This window comes from Syngnathus typhle, linkage group LG5 (genome assembly GCF_033458585.1).
Source record: "Syngnathus typhle isolate RoL2023-S1 ecotype Sweden linkage group LG5, RoL_Styp_1.0, whole genome shotgun sequence".
Classification (NCBI taxonomy): Eukaryota; Metazoa; Chordata; class Actinopteri; order Syngnathiformes; family Syngnathidae; genus Syngnathus; species Syngnathus typhle.
The window spans coordinates 12,340,716-12,366,416 of NC_083742.1; the positions used below are offsets into that span (position 1 = coordinate 12,340,716).

Below are 25,701 nucleotides of genomic sequence, written 5' to 3' on the forward strand. Positions count from 1 at the left end.
AGATCAGGTAGAAGTTGAGATTAGGTACATAGCAATAACAAAGAAAATGTACCTTTACTCTCATTTTCATTACAGATGCTGTTTAGGTCATCTGGAGAGATTACAAAGGAATTAATGTCATTCATGCAAAATCTTTAGGATGGTAAAATAAATGACTCTAAAATGTCCAACCTGTGAAGGTGTTGTGGTGTCTCTTGCTTGGTCGGTGACGTCGACTCACAGAGCAGCTGTATGACGTCCACTCTTTGGTGGCCACTTTGATTCCTGCCACGGCACTGTGGTAGAGATGCTTGCTTGTTGGAGCAAAGCGGACAAGGCCGTTTGAGGAGTGTCCTTCTGATGACGATCTCCAGCTGACCACCAGATGACCTCTCCTGGAGTTCCTCACCATGCAAAACAAAAGTGTCCAGCCTAGTCTTTCCCCCGATAGGTGAACAGGAGGAGCCAGTGATGCCAGCATGTCACATTTACCTCCTCATAATCGAGAAGGGGAAGGGGAAACAGGTGAAAAAGAAAAAAAGTATGAAATGAGTAGACAGCTTATTTACATTTTTCTATTATCAATATAATTCTTATGATTATTTAATTTATTATTATGTTTTAAACAAAAAAAAATTGTATTCACCATTCACCATCCATGATATTATTTTTAAAACATTGTAGGAATGTAGAAATTCTCACCTGTCCGTAAGCTGATGAAGATAAGGTATAAAATTGCTCTCTGCGTTTCTGCCATTTGTGCATACGCTAACTTTGTTCAATACTGTTCACCCCACTGTACGCATCATTGTAGTGTGCGCGTGATCATACTTGCGTGCATTGGTTGAATACCATTTCTCAGGAGCAGTGCATTGTGGGTTATTGACTCCTGTTGTAACTTTCCACGAACAATGGACCCTACTCCAACCACGCACAAGAACTGATAGGAACACACCTGGCCAAGACCGTTACATCTGAGGTAAGAAACTGACTTTCTGAAGGCTTAACTCTCAAGCATTCACTAAGTCATTTTGCGGCTCTGGTGTGCCTCCAAGTGGCGGGTCGAGTTACTACAGCGCAAGGGTTGTTTAAAGAGAAAGTGAAAGTTTCCAGTGATTGCTCAAGCGCGATGAAGCTAGAATGACCAAGGTAAATCTTTCTTTATTTAGTATCTTTCCTTATAATTAGCACATTTTCAAGAGGGATGTTGACTGGCACTACCATGCAAGCTCGGTATTGGACCTGGCTACCTTTGTACTGCTGCAGCTGTTGTCACCTCACACTTTTAGCTGTGGCCTGATCTGCTTTTGTCCACACTAGCAAGAACGTGGCTTGTTTTTGTAGCTGCCACGGTGTCGCCTCGATCACTTAGTATTTTTTTATGATTATTATTATTATTAACCTTTTTAGATTTATTTACTTTTGACTTGATTTTATGCTTCTTGGTAACCATTTCCTTGTACTGATCTTTTCATGTGCCAATTTTATAATCCGCCTGCCCTTGTGTTCTACCTGCAATGGCTCATGTGTCAAAAATTTGAGTATATTTAGAGTCAGTCTCTATTCAGGCTTCGTCAGATCCTTGCTGTTGTCATCATACTTTGCTCTCTATGAATATTCATTATTGTGGTTGTTGTGCTTGCTCGTTTTTTGTTTGCATTATTGGAATTTCTGTCACCATTTGCATCACCAAGCTTGACAGTACCTTTAGAAATGATACCAAACGAATTACTATTAAAATGGCTCAGCGTTAGTAACATAGTACCATCCATTTACGATTGTAGGAATTTACATAATTTACATTTAAGGCATTTACATTTATGCTCACCGTAAATCAACAGTTGCACTGTTTTCAAAAATTACTTATGGTTAGCACAAATGTAAATCCCTTAAATGTAAATTGCTATGCAATCACATCCTCTCTGTCTTTTAGGATAGATTTCAAATGCTACAAAAACTTCTAGAATCCTGTTTTTATTTATTTATCTATTTTTAATTCTTTTTTAGGTTTAGGAATCAAAGAGAAGGGAAACCATGGCCATGCCTGTACGTTTTGGCAGTGGACACATCACCTTTACAGGCCTTTAAAAACAGCTTTCATCAGCAGTTGTTAGCCCGCTGCACGGATTTGGCTTTTTGTTCAATCAGGGACATATCATCCAAAATGCTCTTGGTGAGGCCGTTAGTGCTGTTTCTTCTCCATTCATATGTGGTTGGAATGCAGCCCACCCAAATTTCACAGCAGGCATCAAGCCCTCCTCATCCTCCCGGAGAGCAAACGCCTTTAGAGAAAGACAATCTGTCCTTCCCTTGGAGCCGCCTTCGTCTGCCAAGGTAATCTCCCTGCTGTCTTTACTGCAAAAATCCAAACTGTAGGAATTGATCGCAAGGAGTTCTTTTCTCCTTAGGTATATAATTCCTCTTCACTACCACATCTTAGTGCACCCCAACCTCACTAGTCTCCATTTCACCGGCTCAGTCACCATCCAAATTGACGTCCAGAACAACACAAATTGGGTTGTGTTACATAGCAAGGGTCTGCAAATCTCCAAGGCAACCATTCTGGACAAGAACCTTGCTCATCTCTCAGACCAGGTTGGCTTTAAAACAAAGCAGTCAGATTAGCACATAGATATCGACCGGACTGACAGACTTCTCCTCATGTTCTAGGTTCTACCTTGTCTTCATTATCCCGCCCACGAGCAGATTGCCATCTTCTCTCCCAGGGTGCTCAGCAATGGGCAAAAGTATTTCTTATATATTGAGTTTGGGGCAGAGTTGGCAGAGGGCTTCCAGGGCTTCTATAAAAGCACCTACACAACCAGTTCAGGAGAGATCAGGTAAATGAGCGAGTTTTTGATATTGGTATAGTGTGTAGAATAATATAGTTCCTTTGTGGTTCTTTACAGAACGTTAGCTTCCACTCACTTTGAGCCTACGAGCGCTCGCACGGCATTCCCTTGTTTTGACGAGCCGAGCTTTAAAGCCAACTTCTCAGTACGGATCAGACGGAGCTCGGACTACATTTCTTTGTCCAACATGCCGATAGTAAGTATAGTAGATGTTTGATTCCTGATGTGGTCTTCTGCGTCACAAGAAAAAAAAAGGTGTTTGTTTATTTCAGGTTAAATCAGTTGAAGTAGATGATGGCCTGCTGGAGGATCAGTATGCTGCAAGTGTGAAGATGAGCACCTACCTTGTAGCTTTTGTCGTTTGTGATTTTAAATCTGTTACGGCAACAACATCATCTGGAGTGCAGGTGTGGTCTCGGAGAAAAAATGTTTTTCTTGTTTCTTGATGACAATCATAATCACTTAAGGCTTCTGCAACATGGTGATAGGTGTCCATTTATGCTGATCCGGCGAAATGGTCTCAGACCCACTATGGCCTTGAAGTCGCCGTCAAAATGCTCGACTTCTACGAGGAGTATTTCAACATTCATTATCCCCTACCCAAATGCGGTAAATCTTGGGTTTTTTTCAGTTTCTAACCATAAAGCCAAATATTATTCCGCATTTTCTCCATCTCCTTTCAGATCTGATTGCCATCCCTGACTTTGAGATGGGTGCCATGGAAAACTGGGGCCTGACCACTTACAGAGAGCAGAGCCTGCTCTTTGACCCTCACACATCCTCTGTGTCTGATCAAGTCAGGGTTACCATGGTGATCGGGCATGAGCTTGCTCATCAGGTGTGTGTGTATAGCCTTTTTTCCACCAAGCGGTACAGTTAGGCTCAGGAAAGAATAGATTTTATGGACACACTTATTCCTATTTTCTTTCTCACTTGCAGTGGTTTGGTAATTTGGTAACGATGAAGTGGTGGAATGATACCTGGCTGAATGAAGGGTTTGCCAGATACATGGAGTCCATTTCAGTTGAGGCTACCTATCCTGAATTAAAAGCGGTATGTGATCAACATAATCAGATGTAGGTGAAGGCCAATGTGAGACTACGCAACCTAAAATAATGCTCGCATTCTTACAGGAGGAGTATCTGTTGAGCACTTGTTTTGCAGCAGTTGGTCACGATTCATTGAATTCTTCTCGGCCAATATCCAGTCCGGCAGAGAATCCAACTCACATTCGTGAGATGTTCGACACCATCTCATATGAAAAAGTATGCTTTCTGCCTTTTATGAGTGCAGTGCTTTTTATAACATCAGAAAGAGCTTGTGGAAAAATAGCCATCCATTTCGAGTTGTGACTTGCGGCTTGTCCTGTCATATATCTCCCGACAACTCATTTGTTTTGCTCTCTATACCTCTAGGGGGCGTGTATCCTGCACATGCTGCGCCATTTTCTGTCCGAAGATGTGTTCCAGAGTGGGTTAGTTCGATACCTGCGCAAATATAGCTACCAAAATGCGCAAAACCAAGATCTGTGGGACAGTTTGGCCAATGTATGAACACAAATATGATGACAAGCACTTCTTTCCAACACATTTTTGAGGATAGACTTTAGAAATATGCAATTGAGAGCGAGAGAGAGAGAGAGAGAGAGAGAGAGAGAGAGAGAGAGAGAGAGAGAGAGAGAGAGAGAGAGAGACAGAGATACCAATTAAATTATTTAATCTATCTTTTTTTTCCCCAGACTTGCTCAGAGGACGATTTCATCTCAGGGGAGTATTGTTACAGCAAAGAACAGGCTCATAAAAATTCAGTAAGTAAATATTGAAACTGCTGACCTCCATTTTGAAAAATTTGAATATGGAAACTTGCCTATTGTTTTATTCAGTACTTGTTGGCCGGGGAACACTTGAACTTGACGGCCGTGATGAACACTTGGACCCTGCAGAAAGGTGTTCCTCTGGTAATTGTGAAAAGGGCAGGGCCACGGCTGATGCTCAGACAGGTCAGGTTCCTGAGGACACAGCTGCCCTCTGACCCCCTCTGGTCCACATTGCAACAAGGGTGAGGATGCAGGAAAAGTTGGTTCCTTCATTTGTCGCTTTTGCATTACATGATTTAGGAATCTTTTTCTTTAGTTACTTATGGAATATCCCTCTCACATACAAGACCGATAGTTCCGGCACCATCCACAGACATTTGATGACAACTCATACAGGTAAGCTGGAAAGATTTACTATTTCTTACTATGTTTATGGTTATAGTTGAGATAGAGCTTATCCCACATCACATTTGTTGCTCTTTTTTTTGTGCTTTTGGTGAGAACATTATATGCTTGTTTCATAACATCTTGGACATTTTGCAGAACACTTTCACATCATTTATAAAAGGAATGTACTTTTTGTGACTATTTTCATTTCATCCTTTATGTTGACATCCAGGCCACAATTCTTGTACCATAGTGGAGGCTCATTTTCTCCCGAGTGCCTTTCTACTGTTGTCAGTGTCTGTGTGTCTTCCAGACAGCGTCGACGTTGGAGATGTCAACTGGGTGAAGGTCAATGTGGACATGACTGGCTACTACGTGGTTCATTATGAGGATGGTGGATGGGAAGAGATAACAAAGCTCCTGAGAGAGAACCACACGGCCCTGAGCTACAAAGACAGGACCCACTTGATACACAATGCGTTTCAACTGGTCACGTAAGACTGCATACTGCGCTTGCGCTCTATGTGTCCTGTATGCTTTGCTCAAATACATCGAAGCAAATAAACTCATTTGATAGTTGGTTTGAACCCATTGGAATTATACAGTACCCTTCAAATACTGTATTGTCGTGTGTATTTAAAGGGCAGGTTACCTTCCGCCCAACAAAGCATTGGATTTGATTGGTTATCTGCATCTGGAGAAACATACCGTACCTCTGCTCCAAGGATTGGGTTACCTTGAAGCCGTTTTCCATATGATTGAGAAACGGAGAGATGAGGCTCTGGTGCAAAATTTCAGGGTAAGATGATAAAGATATTATTGCAAGACGTCCCTAAAATATCAATTTGTTTCTCTGTTTCCTTTGGCATAGATGTACATCCTTCAGTTTTTCCGTGGCATCATTGACCAACAGACATGGAATGATGAGGGCTCCGTGTCGACTCGACGACTGAGGTCAGAGGTCCTCTCCTTAGCATGCCATCTGAATGACACTCCCTGCCTGAATGAGGCACGCCGGCGTTTCAAAGACTGGCTTCAGTCAAACGGAACTCTCAAGTCGGTCCATCTATCAGCTTCACTTCATTGTCATAATTTCTGTCGATACTTGATGATGCCCTAACAAATATTTCCTGTAATTCTGTTAACTGTAGACTTCCCACTGATGTGGCCCCCACTGTGTACGCAGTTGGTGCCCAGGATGATCATGGATGGGCCTCACTCATGCACATGTACAAGACATCAAGCTCGGCGGCACAGAAAGACAAAATTATGTTTGCCTTAACCAACAGCCGAGACAAAAATAAATTACACAGGTACATTCCCCTTTTGGCTACTTTATTATGCACACTAGTGTAATTGAATAACAGCATCAAAATGATATTAATATTGATCATTTTTATTAATTTAATTTATAATTGCAACGATAGAGACCTACGTAGTTTTCCCATGGTTTATACTGCCACCATGTGGAAACTATTATTATTATTCATTTACTCTTCTAGCCTGTTGGACATGGGTCTGGAAGGTCAGGTGATACGACCGCAGGACCTGCCCACGCTCATCTTAAGTGTGGCGCAAAACCCTCGGGGACATCACATTGCGTGGAACTTTGTCAAGAAAAACTGGAAAACGCTGGTTCAGAAGTCTGTGTCGATCAGGATGGTGTTTTTTTCTTTGTAGACCTGGTCAACATTCCGTCTAATTGTCTGCTCTGTAACTTCTCCAGATTTGAGTTGGGCTCATCAACTATTAATTACATCCTCATAGGAACCACAGGGCAGTTTTCATACCCGGAGGAATACACTGAGGTACATGTTTCCATTTTTGCAGTTTGTCAAGATAGTATTGCTGTATGTCCAACATTCTCATTGTACTGGCAATTCACGTAGGAGTGATAACTTTTGATGAGTAATGATAGTTGTGCTAATTCTTTGTTATCATTTGTTAACCATCCAGGTGAAATTGTTCTTTGAGTCCATCAGAGAAGATGCATCTCAGGTCAAAAGTCCTCAACTTGCACTGGACAATTTGCAGAAAAATGTTCTCTGGATGCAGCGAAACTTAGAGACGTTAAAAAACTGTCTGAATGAAAAAAAAATACTCGTGACAAAAGATTGACTTTTCACAGTTGATGTTTAATTACATTTCTTCATTTGAGAATGATAATTCGTGGTGTGTGTAAAACCATTTTTTTCATAATGAAATTAGTCCGTCGGGTTATTTGTGAGAGTGTGTTCGTGGGTGTGTATGTAGTGTGTGAGTTGCTTAATGCAGAAGAGATAAACATTACAAAATTATATAGCTCAAATAATTCATTCATCAGAGGACAATAAAAGGATTGACTACTTTCTTTGTGTTGCGATAACCTAATAGATTTTATTTTGAGCACTTATCACACGGAGAAGTCATAAAGTGATTTACACTGCTAATATACACACAAACATTTCAAAGTTCATATGAACAGCATTCATATCCCCAATCCGATGCTTGCAAAAATACCCATTTGTAGATTGAATTGTAATCCATCCTTTAATTTTTGTTATTTCCCATTATCCAATGTCCAATGCACAGTTGAATAAAACACCCCTGGTCTAAGTCATATTTTGACAAAAATCCATTTCACGATGCTGCTAACATCTTCCAAAATCAGCTTCTCTAGTTAAGCAGATCAGTAAATTTTCGCCCTGAAATAAAATTGTTAGAAATATAATATTAATATTTGGTTCAGTTTCTGAAAAAGTCAGGAAAAACATGTCAGGCCGTTATTTTAGGATACATTTATATACAAATACAGTTGATGCAAGTGGAGGAAAGTGTCAAGTAAATCAATTCCAAACAGACTGCCAACCAAAATTTATTTTTTAACTGATTAAAAAAGTGCGTGTGAAGTACATTATCTGTACAAGCCATGACGTCTGAATGTCTGCTTCCGTATATATAGCGTCATTTCCTAGCCCCTCCTCCTAACAGTTCCTGACCAATAGGATGCAAGAATTGTCAGTTGTCAACAACTGGTCGGGCGAGGAGTCAAAGTGTCATTTGTCCTGGTACATTACTAAATAAGATTTTTGTTTCTGAACAAATATTGGTGGGTCTTTTTGTTAGTGAAACGAGTCTGCGTTAGACAAACCAGTCTATTGAAGTGAGTTAGCACGTACAATTATGAGAAGTTGGCTAGTTCCCTGTTAGCGACTACGTAGCTGGTGTTGTGAGGACGGGCTGTAGACAAGCAGCCAGACACTTTGGTGGCGTGACCAGCCATTAAAACTACACGTCTGATCCAAACGTGTGCAAATATCTTGCTTCTGGGACGTAAGGACCTCCTCCCAATACCCTGCTATGGATCCTTTTGACTATAACAGTACAGGTAAGGAATGACGAAGGTTACTGTACGAGCTGTATACAGTACGTGACAGCATGCTAACAGCAAGCAAGCTCGCTAATAATAACCAACCATTCATTGTCAGTGACTTTGAGCCGCGTACACATGTAGTGAAACATCTATTTGACTCTTTTTAAGAGCCTGCAAAAAAACTTTACACACAGTTTTGTGACTAAGCAGCCAATCACGTGGTCGTGCTCCACGTTTCTATTTAGGTATGATATTATTAGCCGCATTGCATGGGTGTTGAGCAGATAAGTCGTGCTCTACTCTGCTTTGCCTACCAGCAGACAGCTGATCAATAACCTCTGCTGGCGTCCTAATATATCCAGGACGTTATTGACAAAACAAACACGCATACTCTAAGTCAGATATGTCACAAAAAAATGGGAGTTGTACCAAGAGGTCACAAAAGCACTTCATTGTAGTTGTCATTCAGGTAAATGACCAAAATCACCTTTACGAGTTTGCTTTTTATCTTCCATAACTCCTATAAAATAAAACTCAAATACAAGTACCTACCGTATTTTCCGGACTGTAAGGCGCACCTAAAAACCTAAAATTTTCTGAAAAGCCGACAGTGCGCCTTATTGTCCAGTGCGCCTTATATATGGACCAAATTCCTAAATTTAAACTGGCCCGAAGCATTGTGTCATGAAATCAATCATAAGTGGCCCGCTGAAGACTATGAATCAAGAATCAAAAAGACTATGGATCATTATTTTGTGATTATAAAGCAGTGCTTCTCAATTATTTTCTGTTACGCCCCCCCCCTAGCAAGAAGAAATCTATTCGCGCCCCCCCCTCCCCACCGTGACTATCCTAACTTGTCTTGTAAGTCGTAAAATGTTGCACTGTCGCAAACGTGACAGAAGTAACAATGAGAGCGCCACTGCCCCCTGCTGTAGTAAACGCGCAATTACACTTTATTCTAATACTGCCAAAAAAAAAAAGCCTGTTCCCCAGGGTCACACGCGCCCCCCCCAGGAATAGCAGGGCGCGCCCCACTATTTGAGAAGCACTGTTATAAAGTAATTTGTTGCGTCTGAAGTTGAAATAAAAAAGATAAAATGGAGAATGATTTGATTTGGATTAAAAATCTGACATGATGCATTAAGGGTGCGCCTTATAGTCCAGTGCGCCTTATATAAGGACAAAGTTTTAAAATGGGCCATTCATTGAAGGTGCGCCTTATAGTCCGGTGCGCCTTATAGTCCGGAAAATACGGTAACTGGAACTGGACAAAGTGCTGAAGTGATTAAGAAAGTGAAAGTTTGTCTCTCAATCATTTTTTATACAATGCAAAATGTGCAAAAGATGTACCCCAGCAAACAGTATTTTCGTTTTATGAAACTATTTTTTACACAGTTAAACCACTCTTAAAGAAGGTAAGCTGTAAAACTTGTCATTTTACTTTCTAATTTAAATTTCAAGTGTAATATGAGGATAGTGTCGCCATGATGTCGCCACTTCTGAACCTGTTTTTGTCCCAAGTGTAAAAGAAAGTTAACCACTGTAAACCCGGAAAACTCCAGAATAGCTTAACTATTCTTGATGCTTCAAATCTTAATTTTCAACTTTTTCCATACAGACTTACGTCATACGACAGTTTTGTAATCAAGCCACAAATTCTGGTATATTTCAGGTTATATTTTTATCGTCTCCTTCTTTGGCTATTGTAGATTACCCAGTACAGAATTCCTTTCCTATTAATAGGCATTTGTGCAGTCTGTGTGAAGCCGACAGGCAGACGCTTGTGTGCCACCCTTGCATTTAGGGTTAATATTATGACCTCTTTTTAATATCACAGTTTCAAGTCACATTTCTCCTTCAAATCCATTGCACAGTGGCTAGACATCATCTTTACCCAACTTAATATGAAGCAATGTCGGCAATTTGCAAGTGACGATGTTTTACTACATTGACTAATATTGAATTAGGAACCTAAACATGACATTTATTGTTTGTGGAATGAGCAGAGGTTGGAATTCCCTTCGAGAGAATTTGATGTAGACAAGGCACGTTTGTGCCACAGCTCACAGTGTAGCGCAGGTTGCGGAAATGCATTCTTGTGTAATCGGTGCTAGCATGTGACAAGAGCAGACAATACATTGTCATTGATGATTTGGAACTCGTAGATCCACTGTAATGACAAAACGTGGAGTATGTCTCATTCACAAAATGCATTCTTGTGTAATCTGTGCTAGCATGTGACAAGAGCAGACAATACATTGTCATTGATGATTTGGAACTCGTAGATCCACTGTAATGACAAAACGTGGAGTATGTCTCACTCACAAAAGTCATATAATATTCAAGTCATTCCATCAGCAGCATATGGTAAATATGTTAAATATAAATGTAGTTGTAAACCTATGTGTAAGGTTCAGTAGCAGGAAGTGGTGCAAAAGGGTAGATACCAGGAAACTGAAATAGCAATTTATTTAATGAGACTCTTTGACAGTCATTCAAAAAAATGCAGAGGGTGTCAACAAAAAACCACAAACTGTCATGACTATTGACTCCTCACTTGAAAGGTTTCAAATAACGCATTAGCACGTGCAGCTCTGTGCACGTGAGGATAATTAAGCCGGGTGTGAAAGTTTGCTTGCCAGATACAGAACAATACAGTGTCATTTGCATAACGGAGGTTTCCTTCAAGGAACTAAGGAAGGGCAAATAACAGTAAGACAAGGATGGAATCCTGTGACACCTCATTCAGGGTTATTGCAGGACAAGAGGTGAAAAATGTTCAGACACTCTCTTTCACAAGATCTTGAATTTTCTCCTTGAAGTCATGTTTTGTTTATATGCCTTGTTTTTTTCCCGTCATAGAGCGAGCCAGCCTACCAAGGAACATGATTGAGAACAGCATGTTTGAAGAAGAGCCCGACGTTGTGGATCTGGCCAGAGACTCTGCAGCATATCCGGTACACTCAAGTCATTTTACTGTACGCTATGCCTCATTCACACTTTAAAACACTCGTTTTTTTTTCGAACGTGAGATGTGGTTCGCATGGTTTTATTTATTACAGGTATATCTTGAGTAAAAGAAATAGTAATACTGCAGCGTTGTAATAATTCATTCAGTAGTTTTAGAAAAAGACCATTCTTCTTTGTTTGTGTGGATGACGGTATTATACTGCACTGCCTCCTAGTGGGCAGATTGCGCACAGCCCATTAAAGTGGGTTGCAGCAATACATGATAAACAGTCTTTACATTATTTTTAATGATGGTATTACTCTGTGTGTTTTTATAAACTACATTATTATAGCCCAAATGTTATTTGTCATCATTAAAAAATAAAATGATAAAGCCCAAACCTTTAAATAATTGCTTACATTCGAGTTGACTCATGCTTTCTTAATGATGCGTCCATGGAGCCAATGTTGATACACTGTTCTTTTAGACCTTTCCAGCCCTAGATCCAGATGATACTGTGTATGAGCCTCGCAGTTCCCGGCTACTGGTGCGAGGTCTGGGGGAGAACGATGTGGATGATGATGAAGAGGACTGCGAGTCTTCAGCCCGACTTCTGGGCATGTCATTCATGAACCGCAGTGCTACCCAGAGATCTAACGTCTCTCCTTATGTTCGACAACCTCCACCTAGGTAGCAGGCGTTTGCTATCTTTAATTACACTATTATTTGGATGTACCGGAACTGTCAATAAATAGGATACTTTTACTGTGTCCCAGGTCGTGTTCGCCATGCTCAGCCCGCACCTTGGTTGTTTGTGTGCTATTTTTGGTCATAGTGGCTTCCATGATCATGGTATTGTACTTTTTGCCTGGGTGCAACTTTACAAAGGTAAGAAAAAAACAGTGATCTTGTATGTTTTAGCATTTTAGCTTCCCCAACTCTCAATTTTCTCAGCATAGTGGAGGTAGTAGGAAATGAATGGATGGACGCTTGGTGAAAATCTTCAATTTTTGCAGATGGGATGCCCCAAACAAGAGAACAGGACATCTAACAGCACTGAAGATGAGCTCTTCCCATGGGCACAATTCCAACTCCCTCGTAGCATCCGTCCTCTCAGCTATGATCTCACCTTGAACCCTGATTTGAGCACCATGGATTTCAGTGGCCACACTGTCATCAACATGTTGGTACTTCACAACACCAAGCGCATTGTTCTGCACAGCGCTTATCTCAATATTACCAAAGCTACATTCAAGGTGAGATTGTGTTTTTTAGTCTATGGGACTAAATAACTGGCTTTGAAAGAATAGCAAGATACAGTCTGTAATTTCTGTACCACATGTGCTATGGGAAAGTGAATCGCTGGGGCTATCCAAAGCTAAGAATGGTAGCTAGTAATAAGTAAATGTGGTGTTAAAAGTTTTTATCCGGGCAAATCCTGTGATTTGCAAAATCATGACCTACAGTTGGGCGACCGCTAAGAGAAGCGGAAAATGATCAACTGTTTGTGCTATGGGGATTTCGGAATATGCACAGAACTCATTTTGCGGAGAAAAAAATGAATATTCTCTTTCTTACTCAATTCTCACCAGTTTAATGAGAACAAGTAATTTGTTGTTCAGGAGAAAAGAATGGCGTGCTAGCTGTTAACAAAGTTGTTAATTTACTCTCGTACAGCTTGGTGATGGGGAGGCAAGTGATGTCACCATACTTGAGAACAAACCAAGGGAGCAGATAGCTGTTAAATTCTCCGAAGAGCTGAAGGCAGGCCAGCACTGTGTGTTGATCTTGGATTACACTGCTAGTCTGTCACACACCTATGATGGTTTCTACAATAGTTCCTACACAGATCTCGATGGAAACAAAAGGTACATCGAACTACAGCAGGAGAGTGTTAATTCCGGATAATTAAACCTACGTGAATACGTGCTAATATTCCAATCCAATATATGAGGTATTCACATCTACTATTCCACTCAGGGTCCTAGCTGCCACCCAGTTTGAGCCATTATATGCAAGAAAGGCCTTCCCCTGCTTTGATGAGCCATCATTTAAAGCCACCTTTCTGATTAAAATCAACAGGAAACCTGAGCACATGACACTCTCCAACATGCCTAAGGTAGTATCACATGTTATCATAGTCATGAATTGAATGAACATGATGATGAAGTATGACTTTATTTTAGTGATTGTATTTGAAGTGTTTAGCTCTTTTTGTCTTGCCTTCTTGCAAGTTTAAGTTCTGGGCATGCAAATATTTTAGTTGAAGTACCCATCCCTCTGATGTGTTTTCTTGTCTCAGGCAAAGAGCACGCCCCTTGCCAATGGCCTCGTGCAGGATGAGTTTGCAAAGACCAGTGTCAACATGAGCACTTACTTGGTGGCATTCGTCGTCGGTAACTTCACCGCCGTCAGCAAAAACGTCTCTGACACTTTGGTAGGGTTGATTTCTTCTGCACTTTTCCATTTGGACGATCTGTTTTCATATCATTCAGACTGACAATCTGCATTTGTATCATGTGATTACATTTTTTTTTTTAGTTGTCCGTGTACAGCGTACCACAGAAGAAAGAGCATACTGACTATGCGCTGGACACAGCATCCAAACTGCTGGAATTTTACAATGACTTCTTTGAAATTAACTATCCGCTTCAGAAACTTGGTAAACATCATTACCAGTATTTGTTTTCCCCTCAGCATTAGTAGCTTCACTGTCATCTTATTTTTGTGTCAGACTTGGTCGGCATTCCAGACTTCTTGGCGGGAGCCATGGAGAACTGGGGTCTGATCACCTTCAGAGAAAGCACCCTATTGGTGGGAAGGGACGCTTCTCTTATGGAAAAACAGGATGTTGCCTCCGTCATTGCTCATGAGCTGGCTCATCAGGTACTTATTCAGGTTTTTTTTTGCCTCCATGAACTGAAATATGAGGATGTCGGCGCAATCATGTTGCACTGATGTGTTCCAGTGGTTTGGTAACTTAGTCACAATGAGCTGGTGGAGTGACCTGTGGCTCAACGAAGGCTTTGCCTCTTATATGCAGTTCACGTCACTGCAGATAGTCATGCCGCAGCTTGACATGGTAAGCGGTCTTCGATTCCACAAAGTACTGAGAAAATTTATCCAATGGACATTTTAAGATAAAAGCCCCATATGAGCAGCATTGGTGATTAATTGAATTTTGGTTGATCATCAGGTGCTGCATGTGTGATCTGTTTGTGTCTACAGGGCAGCTTGTTCTTAAATGTTCGATTCAGAGCATTGGACATAGATGGACTGAACTCCTCTCACGCGGTGTCTACCGAAGTCAATACACAGGAGCAGGTGCACGAGATGTTCGACTCTGTGTCCTATCTGAAGGTGCACGTCTAGATATTTTTTTTTTATGATGGTTCCTGGCTCATTGTATGCAGAACAAAGGTAGTCACAAAACTGTGTTGTGCTTTGGTCTTCCAGGGGGCTTCCATTCTTTTGATGTTGAACGCCTCTTTGCCTGGTGACCAGCAGTTCAGAAAAGGTATCATTCAGTATCTGAAACAGTTCTCCGGTTTAAACACTGACACTGACGATCTGTGGAACAGTCTGACTGAGGTAGGCGCATTGTTTTTAGTTGGGATGAAAATAGAGTGACAATTGAATACAATTAAAATGCCATTCGTTTTCTCTCTCTCCTTAGGTAGAGGTCTCAAGTCAGCATCCAAATGTGTCAGAGATGATGAGGTCATGGACATCCCAGAAAGGCTTCCCTTTGGTGACTGTATCCCGTCAGGGGGATGAAGTCACCTTAAAACAGGAGATTTTCCAGCTCACCTCAAACGACACTAGGCATTCCTCCAGGTAGGCTACATCGTCCTCCTCCTCCTCCTCCTCCTTCTTCTCTACATTGTATTTTGCACTCTCCTAGCTTGTGGACTATTCCGCTGACGTATGTGAATGACAGCTGTAGTTTGGCCCCCGAGTGCAGACAGGTGTTCATGCTGAAGACCAAGTCAGGTAAATGACAATTATCCAATAACCAACAATGCATGTTATGTGCGAAACACTTTTGCATGCTTTCTTCATAGAGACTCTGAAGGTGCCAGAAACTGTGAAGTGGTTGAAGTTGAACTACAGGAGCACAGGCTTCTACATCGTTGACTATGGAGACGACGGCTGGGCTGCTCTAACAGACGCTTTGTTCAACGATTCCCAAGTTCTCTCAGCAGAGGACCGTGCCTCGCTGATTCACAACATCTTTGCTCTCTCCAGGTAGGTTTACAAATCACCCACCCCCATGTTGTTCATCACTCTAAGTTTTTTACTGTGTTTCACTTCACCTTAGTCTGGGACGCGTGTCCCTCCGCCAAGTCTTCAACCTCCTGAAATACATGTCAAATGAAACTGAGATGAGTCCCGTGAGTGAAGCCCTGCTGCACCTTAACCACATGTACCAGATGCTGAACAAAAGATACGAGCAAGACCTCGCCGCCCGCTTGAAGGTGCACGCACACAGTAGGAATATCAGAAAGTGTGAGAGACACTTAAGTGATGTCATGCAAAAAAAGTCACTTAATTACCTTTTGATACATCTTACAACACCAATTGTTTATTTCTCTTTTGAAATATTTAAAGTTTGAATTGTCCCTGAACTATTTGCAGGCATATATTTTGAAACACTTTGGTGCACTGATGGATAAGCAAACATGGACCAAGGAGGAGAGTATGTCCAAAATGAACCTGCGAGCTGCTCTGTTAGAGACAGCCTGTGACCTGGGACAGGAAAAATGCAAGCAGAAAGCAAAAGACATTTTTAAGCAGTATGTCGACTCGAATGGAACCTTCCAGTGAGTCTAACATATTATACTGTGAAAACAATTAAAGTGAATGAAAATAGAGATGGGTTTAACCTAAAATGTGTTGTTGTTTTTTTTTGGTAGGATTCCGGGTGATCTCCAGAGAGTTGTGTTCAGTGTGGCAGCCCAGTCCAGTGAAGACTGGGAAACTTTGCTCACGTTGTATCATTATGCCACTTATGACTCAGAGAAGCAAAATATGCTAAGGGGGTTAGCTTCCACGCAGGACACGCAGAAAATCGTCTGGTACGCAACATTTTCATTATAACAAAGTATACTTGCGAATAAGTTGTTTATCATTGCGCTCATGTTGTTCCTTCCAGGCTTCTCAATGGAGCTTTAAACAATGATATGATCAAGGTACAGAACATTCCCTTGGTCTTCAAAACAATCTGCCAGAGTTTTGCCGGCAACTTGATTACTTGGGACTTTATTCAAGACAACTGGAACCAGCTCATACAAACGTGTGTGGCCCATTTTCAGAAAAACGTTGGTTCATGCATGAGGACAAAACACAATCTAACCAGTGTTTTATTCTTGTAGGTTCCCACTAGGTTCATTTCCCATTCAATCAATCGTTAAGTCTGTCACCTTTCAGTTGTCGACACAGTCGCATCTTAATCAGGTATGGACTTTCTTCTAAGAATCAAACTTCGTTGGGTGTTGTCTTATGCTCTGCCGTGCGTGTGTGTGTGTGTTGTGCAGGTGCAGTATTTCTTCTCCAGCCTAAGTGAGCGCGGTTCCCAGTCGCGAAGCGTGCAGGAAGCGCTGGAAAAAATCCGACTGAACCAGCGCTGGATGGAGAGGAGTCTTCCCGCTCTTCAAAAGATTTAATGCAGGCCGGGCACTCTTTCCATTTCTGCCTTCCTTTTTTCCCCCCTGTATGGGTTTAGCTGTCTGACTGGGATATACAGTATGTTGTCAAGACAACCGCAAAGATTGCACTTTTGTCTTTTAGCTCTGTTTATACCAGGTTTGAGTTGAGATGGACCGGGTAACCTCTCATGTATGGCTCCTGTGAGATTTTTAGCTAGCTCAGGGCGTCTCTGATTGTATCTGACAGCAACATGTCAGACATAAACACTCCTCACACTTGAAGCTGTCAACCAAACCTCACATCAGACAATCATACGATCCACTTTGCTTTACAGACCCTTTCAATCAACAACTGTGTGAGCTGCTCCTTAAAGAAAGTACCTGTGTGTTAACACGACAGGGTTTCTTGTCCATAAGTCCTGGAACAGTCTTTATGCTTCATTATATAGACTTTGCTGCACATTTAGAGATGCGGGCATGTAAATTTGCATTTGTTCCTCTTGTTAAAATGTACATACAGAATACAGAACCAATAGCAGCCTGTAATTATTCATCCTGGCACATCGAATATATTAGAGAGGATGAGGAAGTCGACCTAAAAAAGGAAAACTCCTTCCGAATATGTACAGTAGACGGCGCAGTGCACCACTGTGCTGGTTTAAAGCAACCAATGTGTCTTAAATGAAGCAAACAGCACACTGGATACACATTAAGTTTGCATTTCAGTTCAGAACCCTGTTCTCTTTGATTTCCCAGCAGTCATCTGATGTTCTTATAAAATTCTAGATTCATGATGTAAATACAGTGTGTTTGGCCCTACGACAGCACAGCAGCTGTTTTGGATGTACCGTTTTTATTTATTTTGGCATGACTTTGCTCCACTTGATTTTTAGCTTTTTCTTGTGTACATAGAAATGTATAGAGGACATTTCTTGATAAAGTTTGATCAAGACTCTTGTCCAAAGACTTTTTATTGTATCTTTTGGTTGTATAACACTGCCGGTGGGTCATTTGTGGACATGTTGTTTGTATAAGGGCTCTCGTGTATAGAAGAATGTTTATTTTGGGTATCTGTCCACATCAGCCTGATACAATGGTTTAAAGTTACTCCATTTCCAAAATAAATAGCTGTCAAACTATTTATTATGTTCTCTTCACTCCATCTCACACCTTGCACACCTTACATATTTAGATTCCTATTAATTATTTAGATTCCTATTATTTGTACACAGTATCTTCTCAGTTAACAAAGCTCTACTCTTTTACGATGCCCGTGCGTGCGTGTGCATGCGTGTGCATGGATCTGTCTGTCTGTTTATTTCATCTTCAGTTTGGGCGCCAGCAGTCTAACAATTTGTTGTGAGACAAGAGATGAGATACCATCATGAGGCGTAGCCTTGCATAAGTGTTGACCGAGGTTATTTAAGTTAACGAAACTGTGTTTTACTTTTCCAAAACCAACTATAATTATAGCATGCATGTATCTAAACTTTATTATGCATCGCACTTATTGTAGTTCAACGTGTGTGGACTGTTAAACTATACTCTGTATTATGAAAATATTAATTGTCAATAATGTCGATTTCAATTTGAATGTCCTGGGTCAGTCCACTTTTTCACCTAAGTTGGGTTGTTATTAACTCAGCGTTTTTAAGGGTGTCCATTTCACAACTTCAACAGAAATCCTCTCAACTCAAGGTAGGTCTGTCCTTGTCAAAATTTCCATCTGGGACACTTATGATTTTGTCATACAAAAGATTTATAACAATTTGGAAAAATGTTAAGATGGTCACTGTTTTTAATTGTTGATGATGACGTGCCATGCTTTATAAACAATAAATGCCACATTTGTGTAACCTCTTCGATTGAATGAAAGTCAACATGCAAGCACATTTTGTCTGCTGTATTTTCAGTCTAAATGTACTAATGTATATTCTTGTCACTGTGCAAATACACGTGGGGGTGCTATCTACTATTTTGACATGTTTTCTAAAGATGACTGGTGACTGGGTCAGAAGACTCTTATCTTGATCCAAGGAGGTTTCCATGCAGGCGACAGTAATTTGCATAAAGCTGTATTACATTGAGTGGGCGTAGCAGCCTCGATTTATTTTTTCTTCATTGGCCAATTACCAAAGGGCTCAACTTCAAAGAATCAAACGTCGGTTTACTAATTAATTAACTGTCACTTGAGAGACTTTTGTAGTCCAAACAACTCAAGGATGCTGAAGTGGAGAGATCAATTTCATTTTTCAAGCAGTGTTACCACATCTGTGGGCAAAGCCCAATGTTACAAAACTGAAAGACTAAAACTGTAAGCTTTGATTTTTATTGTATCATAGAAACCTGAAGTATTCTTTGAAATTGAAGAGTAATTTTTTTTCTTCTGTGAAAACCACAGCAGTTTAACATGTGTCCCTCATATTTCCCTACACGTTTAGACAGCAGAAAATATGCAGTTGCCCTTTTAACTACCAAAGCAAACACGTGCAGTGGAAGAGCTGTGAGTATAATGAAGAACAAGGTCATAAGCAAATTCGGATAGAATCTTGACTGTGTCAAAGCTATCATGACAATCTAGTTAGACATGAGTTTACATGATAAGTTGTACCTCTTACATATACTGTAAAATGCTTCTTTACAATGAGAAATTCAGGTCAAGTGCCAACACGCTATTACCTAAATGCCATGTGGCTATATTTCATGTAGTTGCTAATAATATGCTATAAATTCCCTTTAGTTACTTAAGTCATGTTACTCAAATGAGAAGTTTCAGACCAGTACAGTAAATAAAGGTCTCTGGCACATGTTATTGAGTATTTTAAATTTTATCTTTTGAAATTTCAGATCATGTTTCCCCAAATAGGCTACTGTACATTACATATATTGTACAGCTTACACACATGCAATTTAGATCATGTCAAATACATTAAATAGTGTAGTGCAATAGATTCTGTCATGAAGTATGTGCGAATGAAGCAAACAAATCAAAACTTGAATTGGTAATGAAGCAGTAATAAATTGAAGTTGTCATTCCCTTTGTAGCATCACAAAGTCATTTTGTGTCATAATGTGACCGTTCCTCATATCTCTCGTTCGCAGAGGACAATCTCTGTGCCAAGAAATCTTTTGATGCCACGGTTCAGCTCTTCACTTTATCATTGATGACACCATTTGTTAGTCGACAAATATTCCAACCATGTTATCCAAAGGGCAAGTCACGTGACTACCAGCAGCGCTCCACGTGTGACGAGCTTCCCTGCAGCTTAGTATATGTAATAGTATCCTACTTCATATTCATGTTTGTTAATATTGCAAAAGCCCAAAGAAAGACCAAAGTCGGTTTGAACTCAATTAAACCAAATGAGAAGGGATGACTAATGGGGGTATCGCCTTCCAGAATAGCCAGGCTGCAATGGATGCTGAGGAGGCAACATTTATCACAAAATGTGATTTTCTACAATGTTAACTAGGACCATATGAGAGTCTAATAATGACATCCTACTTCACTCATAATCAAATGTCACACAGACACAAAAATGGGAACACCCGCTATTTATCAAACTTTACCATGTAGGCCTAATGTGGGATTTCCGTAGGTCCACTTTAACCGTCTTGGGTGAGAGCTTCACAGGTTGGTTCCTTCAATGCTCTACTGTAGCCCCCACTCCATTGCCAAGTAATCACGCCACCCGCTAAACATAGTTGCTGCGTCTGTACCGCATCGTGACCAAATAGGTTTATCTCATCAAACCACGAGACATGATTCCAGTAATACATGTCTGACTCCTTAGTCTGCTTATCTTCAGCAACCTGCCTTGCATTGTCTTTACGGGTGGTTTCCTTCTGGGATGACAATCATGCAGACTCATTTCATGCAGTGTGCAATGTAACGACCGTGCACTGTTGGGCTGACCTCGCAACCATTCCAACCCTTGCGGCAATGCTGGTGACACGGTGACGACACTCAGACTTGTCCTGTCTGCACGCAATTTCTTTGGTCGACCATGGTAAGGCTTGTCAAACCAGAACTCCTAGTGATGAGTATGAGATTGTAAGAGTGATATTTAACGAAACTTGGTGTTTTGGGCACCAATAAGGGAATTGGCAACATTGCTAAAGAGTTTTTAGACTCAAATTTGGTGAGGATTTTGCTATACAACATGGTAGAATAAAAAAATATATCAAACTTGTCACAGTTTCATTTTTTCTCTGCTACTCTTATTTCTCTTTCATACATAATCTGTAAGCATTTCATGTGTCTGGTTGTCCTCTGTAGTTGTTTCCTCCCCGGTGTCACTTTGCTCTGTCTCTGTTTGGTGCTCGATGACAATTTGTGTCATGTTGGCTTCCTCCATGGCACTGATGTTGAGCCTCAGCTGTTCTTTCTCATTCAATATTATCTCATCAACATTAGCTCTCTGCTGCTCCTCCTTTTTCTTCTGCTCTTCCTCTAACTTCTCCTGCTTCTCCTGCTTCTTCATTTTCCAGAAATAGCACAGATTTTTCTCTGGGTAGGTGACTTTGGCTAGTGGCAGCTTAAAGATCTTATTGGTTTCTGTGGTGATGAGCAAAAATGTAAGCGCAGAGAGACAGAAGGGCCACGTGCAGGCTGGGAGACCAAACTGTAAAGAAAAATATCAACTTGCAGTTCATACCAATGCAATGTGGATGGGGTTAACCTAATACTGATTTATGGTTTGGGAAACATACCACTGACATGAGGTTGGCAATGGCAGAGCCCAGGTATGCACAGAAAAACCCTACAGAGCAGTAAAGAAAAGATGATGAATAATGACGTTCATTAAAACCTCAAACAATGACTGCGATGCCAACTCACCGCAAGTGATAGCCAGCAGATGCACTTGCCAAGTGAGCGCATAAAACATTCCGCCAATGGCAATGCATGCCAGCACGCAGTTGTATCCCCACAGTCCAAAATAAATTGCGCCAAACGGAGCTGCCAAAGCCAGGCCTGCGCAGCAAAATACAAATAGAGATCAACAACATATATTTGGGTCACTCACAACAGCTAGCTCAAAACCACCTTGGGAGATGGGGTTTTAAAACATGACCTTTATTTAGCGGCCCTACCTGTAAGCATGCCGATTGTCGATCCGAGGACAGCGTGAGCGCACGTGATGGGGGAGGAGATAAAGAGTGAGATGATGAAGATGCCTCCTGTCCAAGGGTTGTCACAGCCATAGACCTGGCCAACTCCCACAGGCACCGACATGAACAGCTGAGGGGACATTGATACCCGCATGTTAACAAAAACAACCTGGACCTCGGAAGCCTGGAACAAAACTTTGGACCTCTTTGAATCGATGTGCTTAAGAGCCTACCATGGTTGATTTCTTACATTGCCATGAATTGGTTGTGTTCAACACATGCAAGTGTCTGACCTTGGCAACGTCGATTTCCTCCCAGGTGATATTAGGCAGCTCGGTACGTGGTTGGATGAGGACTTGAGGAAAGTGGTGGTTGTAGTGACCTGTGGCCACTATGTGGAGGCACACCAGAATGTTGAATGGCAGCGTGAAGACTGGCAGATCCCAACGACTGTTAATGGATGCCAAGGCACTGGACACGACTGGGCTGAAACAAATCCAAATTTGTAAACCTCTGATAGATGTAATAATCAATTATGGGATCTGGTTAACTATTTGGTTGACATGTACCAAGACTTATCGAGCTACAAATCTGTTGGCTATAGTATTTGTCCTCATTAGGATTCAGGCACCATAGCCTGTTCCAGCTGGCTTTGCATGAGCCGTCAGCCATTTCATTGCATGGCACATGCTGTGGCCGTATCGACTACGATACTGCTGGCTTTATTTCGCTCTAGACTCTAGACAGCTGTCCCTTTTCGGTACTTCTGCATGATGATATTATATGACTCTCCTTTTATGTTCCTTTTGTTCTAGTTGTTGCTCCAGTATTAGAATAACTCAAACTTCAAAATTCCTCGGATGTTTTTGCGTACTTAGCCATAAAGACGATTGTCACTCTGACAATTAAACACCTACAGGTAATTTAGTGACTTCAACGAGCTGATGATTACCACCCCATTTTTCCACACCTTGCCACAACTGGTTTGACTATTATTTGGTGAGGCCACATTTATGCTCCCTCCCGGTCATGCCAATCACCCAGGGAATGGGCGTTTCTGCCGCACACATTCTGTGTTTATCTGTTCACGTCTTTGTTCTCACCTCTTCTTGCTTGTGCGTCTCCATTAAGCACGCAATTACTGTCACCCGCTCTTCATTATCCCTCGTGTATTTAATTAAGCCTTTCCCGTGCAACCCTATGTGATGACTTGTTTACTCTGTCTCTGTTTAGCCTGTTTACGCTGTCTCTGTTCACGTTGTTTACACTGTCTCTGTTCACGCTGTCTCTGTTTACTCTGGTTACTCTGAGTTCCCCCTCCGTGAGTCGTCACTTTATCGTGATGGAGGGCTTTGCGTGTCCTAATGATCCTAGGATCCAAGTTGTTGGGGATGGGTGGATGGATGGATAGACGGACGGACGGACGGATGGATGGATGGATACTCTAAGTTCACATCTGTTTTTGCTCCTGTCATCTTGCCCTGTTGCTGTCCGCTATACTACCTGTCTGTTGCCCGTGTTGGTCCCTGTTCTCCTGTTCCCCTTTCCCTTCAATAAACCTTGTTTCAAGCTGCATTTGGTTGCCCTGCTTCATTCCATGACAGGTGGCTGATTAAGATATATTATTCTCATGAGATATTCATGTCTTTGTTTTTAATTAACATTGTTAATGTTATTGATTTTATTTGGACAAATTTGTTGAATATGACTCCAATCGTAACATCTTACCACATCATGGACAAGAAGATGTTAGGCAGCAAGAGCCACCAGTACCAGTTTCCAGCATTGGAGAAGACAGCCATCAACAACCCCACGAGGATACCATTGTAGCCATACAGTCCCGCAGCAATTGCACCTCTGAAAAAAATCATGACAGCCCAAACGATTCAGAATATTTTTTAACCACTGCTGTTAAGAAACCAAGAGCCCACACCACTATTTTAATAACAAAAAATGAATGAGCTCACTAACCTGTTCTGCCGCAGAATGAGGGCTGAAATGGTGGCAAAGAGAGTCCCCACAAACCCGTTCAATGCCCACCAATAGTTCTGCAGGATGAGGCCCGCAAAGATAATGAGGCCACTCAATGGGTTGTTAACAAACATAACCTGGGCGGCCCCACGCAGGACCCAGTCCAGCAACTGGAGCAAGAAAAACTGTTCTAGAAGAAAAATAAAGAAGATAGCGTGTCAATGTTATCTGCCTCAACATTTTAATGCTCCATGGAACATTCCTGTCCCAGTGCGAGTGTCACAGGTGAGCTTGAGCGTATCCTGGTTGATACTCAGTTGCAGCGCACCTTTTCGAATATCTTTTGTTTTCTCATTGAAACTAATAGACAATTAAAGCAAGCACTGAAAACAGGTAAGAAACTTATTGAAGTTGATAAACATCTAAATGCAAAGTCAGCTAAATTCTAACAGAAGCAAGAGAAATTGTGCATCTAGCAGGAAGCTGGAACATGTCCCAGCTATAGACTGCACCCTGGGAGGGCATCAAAATAACTATGTAGGTGTCGGCTATTAATAAAAACTTACTTTCCATCCACTTTGCAAAAATCGCCATATCTCCGGAGAAATAGGAGACCCCCTTCAAGAAACGAGCCTTGGCCCGCCTCAGGTCAAGTTGTGCCATCAAGGGTTGCAATTCCTGCAGCAACAATTCATAATTAGACTTTGCTCAATTCTCATCACTAAGGATTTGGGTACACGCACATGTGGCAGTGCACGACTCGTACAAAGATCTTGATAATCCCATCAATATCCTCAGGAAACAGATCAGTATAATTTGTTTTTACAAATACTCAATCTCATACGCATGCACTATCCATAATTTGAGAATGTTGTTTTTTTTTGCCACTGTCCGAAAGGATGGCTTTAATAATTATAACTTGTGTGTAATGAGAATATTCTGTTGCCTAATTTCCCACATCAAAAGTAAAAATAATATATCCCTGGTAAATATTTATATATATATATATATATATATATATATATATATATATATATATATATATATATATATATATATATATATATATATATATATATATATATATATATATATATATACGTGTGTGTGTATGTATATATATGTGTGTGTGTATATATGATATGAATATATATATGAATAAATATGCATGATCATCTTACCTTTGTAAAAAGTGACCTCGGCATATGTTCAGGTTACGAGCTGGCTGGACATGGCTTGCCAAATGTCCGTCTGTAAAAATGTCAAAGGTTTTTAAAGCGTTGCATCAAAACCAACTCCTATCAATCTTGCACCACCTCTTTTTGCTCCCCCTCCAATACAATAAATTATTATCTCTGCTCCACCCATACAAGCATAAACTGCAATTATGTTGGTATTTTCCTCGAAGCCTTTCTTCTGACAAGGGATGATTCAAATGGAATGAATTATACTCATCGGTGGAATTTGAACTCCCGTTCTGATCTATGCAAATTTTGAGTCGCATGCATGCGAGTAAACCACATCACACATATGCAGTCACGTGCGAGAGAGAAAACCTTTGTCGAGGCCATCTCCACAAATGATTACCTTTTTATTTCTCCCACATTTTTGTTCATATAGTGGGATTCCAA

The 25,701-nt window shown here is 41.0% G+C and overlaps 3 protein-coding genes across 5 annotated transcripts; 2 read left to right on the top strand and 1 right to left on the bottom strand.

Moving 5' to 3' along the window:
* Positions 1-1,034: 1,034 nt before the first annotated feature.
* erap2 (endoplasmic reticulum aminopeptidase 2) lies at positions 1,035-7,384 on the top strand. Its single transcript, XM_061279780.1, has 21 exons — positions 1,035-1,128; positions 1,987-2,313; positions 2,388-2,574; positions 2,650-2,819; positions 2,889-3,027; positions 3,104-3,238; positions 3,320-3,440; positions 3,515-3,669; positions 3,771-3,884; positions 3,965-4,096; positions 4,247-4,378; positions 4,570-4,638; positions 4,714-4,889; positions 4,964-5,043; positions 5,348-5,528; positions 5,677-5,833; positions 5,906-6,090; positions 6,186-6,347; positions 6,537-6,677; positions 6,761-6,842; positions 6,991-7,384. Exons 2-21 carry the CDS (start codon positions 2,144-2,146, stop codon positions 7,150-7,152), a joined length of 2,850 nt encoding a protein of 949 aa, XP_061135764.1. The 5' UTR covers positions 1,035-1,128; positions 1,987-2,143; the 3' UTR covers positions 7,153-7,384.
* Positions 7,385-8,012: 628 nt separating this feature from the next.
* lnpep (leucyl/cystinyl aminopeptidase) lies at positions 8,013-18,126 on the top strand. Of its 2 annotated transcripts, none has more exons than XM_061279778.1 (22): positions 8,013-8,401; positions 11,252-11,367; positions 11,827-12,029; positions 12,116-12,227; positions 12,356-12,595; positions 13,017-13,207; positions 13,320-13,458; positions 13,642-13,776; positions 13,881-14,001; positions 14,074-14,225; positions 14,308-14,421; positions 14,568-14,699; positions 14,796-14,930; positions 15,016-15,176; positions 15,244-15,332; positions 15,404-15,587; positions 15,661-15,817; positions 15,978-16,162; positions 16,256-16,417; positions 16,495-16,635; positions 16,715-16,796; positions 16,877-18,126. In XM_061279778.1, the coding sequence occupies exons 1-22, from the start codon at positions 8,374-8,376 to the stop codon at positions 17,003-17,005; spliced, it is 3,108 nt and encodes a 1,035-aa protein (XP_061135762.1). In that variant the 5' UTR covers positions 8,013-8,373; the 3' UTR covers positions 17,006-18,126. The 2 variants fall into 2 exon arrangements, with proteins under 2 accessions (XP_061135762.1, XP_061135763.1); XM_061279779.1 differs by having other exon boundaries at positions 11,252-11,346.
* A 1,176-nt stretch (positions 18,127-19,302) lies between these two features.
* On the bottom strand, positions 19,303-25,424 carry slc14a2 (solute carrier family 14 member 2). Of its 2 annotated transcripts, XM_061279782.1 has the most exons (9): positions 25,252-25,424; positions 24,637-24,748; positions 24,071-24,260; positions 23,828-23,956; positions 22,393-22,585; positions 22,082-22,229; positions 21,828-21,962; positions 21,701-21,750; positions 19,303-21,612 (listed from the first exon to the last, which is right to left on the bottom strand). In XM_061279782.1, the coding sequence occupies exons 1-9, from the start codon at positions 25,273-25,275 to the stop codon at positions 21,220-21,222; spliced, it is 1,374 nt and encodes a 457-aa protein (XP_061135766.1). In that variant the 5' UTR covers positions 25,276-25,424; the 3' UTR covers positions 19,303-21,219. The 2 variants fall into 2 exon arrangements, with proteins under 2 accessions (XP_061135766.1, XP_061135768.1); XM_061279784.1 differs by lacking the exon at positions 23,828-23,956.
* Positions 25,425-25,701: the final 277 nt, after the last annotated feature.

Coding starts and splice junctions, on each gene's coding strand:
- erap2 (XM_061279780.1), top strand. CDS start 2,144: ATGCTCTTGGTGAGGCCGTTAGTGCTGTTTCTTCTCCATTCATATGTG. Junction 3,670..3,770: donor GGCATGAGCTTGCTCATCAG/GTGTGTGTGTAT, acceptor TCTCACTTGCAG/TGGTTTGGTAATTTGGTAAC. Junction 5,044..5,347: donor TTTGATGACAACTCATACAG/GTAAGCTGGAAA, acceptor TGTGTCTTCCAG/ACAGCGTCGACGTTGGAGAT.
- lnpep (XM_061279778.1), top strand. CDS start 8,374: ATGGATCCTTTTGACTATAACAGTACAG. Junction 14,226..14,307: donor CTCATGAGCTGGCTCATCAG/GTACTTATTCAG, acceptor GATGTGTTCCAG/TGGTTTGGTAACTTAGTCAC. Junction 14,422..14,567: donor TCATGCCGCAGCTTGACATG/GTAAGCGGTCTT, acceptor TTGTGTCTACAG/GGCAGCTTGTTCTTAAATGT.
- slc14a2 (XM_061279782.1), bottom strand. CDS start 25,275: ATGCCGAGGTCACTTTTTACAAAG. Junction 24,261..24,636: donor TTTTGCAAAGTGGATGGAAA/GTAAGTTTTTAT, acceptor TTTTTCTTCTAG/AACAGTTTTTCTTGCTCCAG. Junction 21,751..21,827: donor TCTGCTGGCTATCACTTGCG/GTGAGTTGGCAT, acceptor ACTGCTCTGTAG/GGTTTTTCTGTGCATACCTG.